The sequence below is a fragment of the Propithecus coquereli genome, unplaced genomic scaffold (genome assembly GCF_000956105.1).
Source record: "Propithecus coquereli isolate 6110/MARCELLA unplaced genomic scaffold, Pcoq_1.0 Scaffold302, whole genome shotgun sequence".
Classification (NCBI taxonomy): Eukaryota; Metazoa; Chordata; class Mammalia; order Primates; family Indriidae; genus Propithecus; species Propithecus coquereli.
Genome location: NW_012148642.1, coordinates 71,041 through 73,738, shown reverse-complemented (window position 1 = coordinate 73,738; position 2,698 = coordinate 71,041). Strand labels below are relative to the sequence as shown.

The window sequence follows — 2,698 nt, the reverse complement described above, 5'->3', positions numbered from 1 at the left end:
AAAAAGTGGAACAATTCTGGAAGATACTACATCCCAGGATATAGCTAACATGTGGGAATGATAGGAAATGACAATGAAGATCATTGAAGTTTGGGACTGTCATGGAAACGTGAGGCATGTAATAATGCTAGATTTACCATAATTAGAACAGAAAAAATGAGAATACTTCCAAAATCTGATATTATTTTTGTAGATAAAGAAACACAGGTCCAAATAGGTAAGCAGCCCGTCTGTTAGTAAGAAAACTAGGGCAAGAATTCAAACCCTTTGATTCCTAGCTGGGTACATCCTCCAACATAGCAAATATTTTAATGCTTGCCTCGGTGCATGATCTTTGGAGTTACTATGAGCCACCAAATTTGTGTGAGTTGTGTGCTATAAATGTACAAGCAAGCATTGTGCCAGAGATAAGGATCAGGTTCACTTTTGTTACCAGATTCTTAAAAAAAATCAATGACCTCTAAACAATTAAACACCTCAGTGTCATGCCATAGGAACTGAAAGAAGAAGAAGAATTGGATTCAAATTTTGCTACTTTTCTTTCTCCCAAAATGTGCCCTCCTTTCTACTGCACAGGGTGGGTGTGAAGGTCAAAGTGACATCTATGAGGGCTTTGTGGGCCATCTCAATCCCTCATCTCCATTTCTTCTGTATTTGTTCCACTTCCTCCCTCCCTCTAACTCTTTATGTCTGATATACTTGTCCTTGGACAATACTCAATTCTTCTGCAGACAAAAAGGCAAAGCCCTAGAGGTGTTGGATGTATGGACTGGATTAATTAGAGCCACAGTGATGAGTGGAAACATATTTTCTCTGGGTATGTAAAAAGGAATGCTAACAATCAAGGTTATCTTGCAAACAAGTCCACATTTTAATCACAGTGACTATCCTCTTAGACTGGTGGGGCCTTGTGGTTTGCTTGAATGCGGTTATCTCTGTCCATCCAGATGGCGAGGAAGCTCAGTGTATTGGCATTCCTTCTGTTCATGTTCTTCCTAATTGTATTGGCCGTGGATATCCTCTTGCTGCTGCTTCTGTTGGAGAAACCGTCAGGTAAGAGAGATGCTTGCGGCTGCTGTGTTGGAAGGCTGGGCAAAGGAAGTCCCTTCTGGAAGCAAAAGAAGTCATTTTATTCTTTCACACTTCAGCCTGCCACCATGTGGCAGTATTCAAAATCCATATCCACAATTAAATTAAGTCAATCTCAACAAGATGTGTTCTTTTTCTGCAACAAAACCTTGAATGTGAGTGATACTCAGGGTCTCTCAGTCCCCTTTTGGTGCAGTTTTAACAAGATGCAAAGTTAGGGTTGCCAGATGCCTGCAGAGTGAGGAAGTAATACAGGCCTCAATGAGAAAGAACAGTTAAGGTAATGGTGCCCAACCCCAGTACATTATGGAAAAGGAAACTAGGTTACAGGGAAGTTGAGGGCTGATTAAAGTTGGCCTAAGCGTATCATTTGCAAATATCCTCCAGCCCATGTCATGCTTGACGTAACTATGGTTTCTTCACAGATGACTTTGAAATCGTTCCCCTTTTCTCTCTCTCTTTTTTTCATAGACACTCAGAACTATTGAACAGAATGTTTTCTGTGTACACACTATACTGTAAATAATAAAATAACATTGTAACACAAAAATCTATTTTCAATTAAAACTGCAATTGGGGGTTGTTCTGTTGGATGAGGTCCACCTCATTGATGTATAACAGACCAAGCATACAATGAGAAGACGCTGTACTGACAGCAGAGCCTTACCTGCCCTGTCCTGTCCCCTGTCTCCACAGTAAACAGCAAGGCAATCTCTAAGCACTACCATGACTTTGAAAGATGATTTGAAAACCATTGATATAAACCATTTAGAGCTTATTCATTCCTGTTCTCTAGAAAACCTTTCTTGGGTGACAAGACTCATGAAATTATTATCTGGGGTATATAAATAAGTAGTTTCTTTTACTTGATATAGAAGTAGGTCTTCTGTGACTGACTTACTTCACTCAGCATAATATCCTCGAGGTTTATCCATGTTGTTGCTTATTGCAGAAATTCCTTCTTTTTTATGTCCGAATAATATTCTACTGTATGTACATGCCACATTTTCTTTATCCAGTCATCCTTCAATTGACATTTAAGTTGTTTCCATATGTTGGCTATTGTGAATAACATTGTAGTTAACGTGAGAGTACTCTTTGAGATTCTGATCTCAATTCTCTTGCATAAATAGCTATAAGTGGGATTGCTGGATCATATGGTATTCTATTTTATTTTTTGAGGAACCTCCCTACTGTTTTTCATAGTTGCTGCACCATTTTGCATTACCACCAACAGTGCACAAGGGTTCCAATTTTTCCACATCTTTGCCAACACTTGTTGTTTTTTTGTTTTGTTTTGTTTTTTGATAATAACTATTCTAACAAATGTGAGGTGATAGCTCATTGTGGTTTTGATTTGCATTTTCCTGATGATTTGTGATGATAAACATCTTTTCACATACCTGCTGGCTATTTGTATATCTTCTTTAGAGAAATGTCTGTTCAAGTCTTTAGCTCATTTTTAAGTCAAGTTGGTTTTTCTGCCATAGAGTTCTGAGTTCCTTATATATTTTGGAAATTAACCTCTTATCAGATCTATGGTTTCATTCCCATATATTCTCCCATTGCCTTTCCATTTTGCTGATTGTTTCATTTGCTCTGCAGAAAT

The 2,698-nt window shown here is 38.2% G+C and overlaps 1 protein-coding gene across 1 annotated transcript in view; it reads left to right on the top strand.

Moving 5' to 3' along the window:
• The window catches only part of LOC105814674 (probable maltase-glucoamylase-like protein), a gene marked incomplete at its 3' end in the record, with an annotated part of 80,548 nt that overhangs the window by 10,316 nt on the left and 67,534 nt on the right, over positions 1 to 2,698 (top strand). Inside the window, exons 2-3 of the mRNA XM_012649741.1 lie at positions 732 to 817; positions 948 to 1,053. Coding sequence (XP_012505195.1) covers positions 732 to 817; positions 948 to 1,053 — 192 coding nt within the window. The remainder of the gene's footprint in view (positions 1 to 731; positions 818 to 947; positions 1,054 to 2,698) is intronic.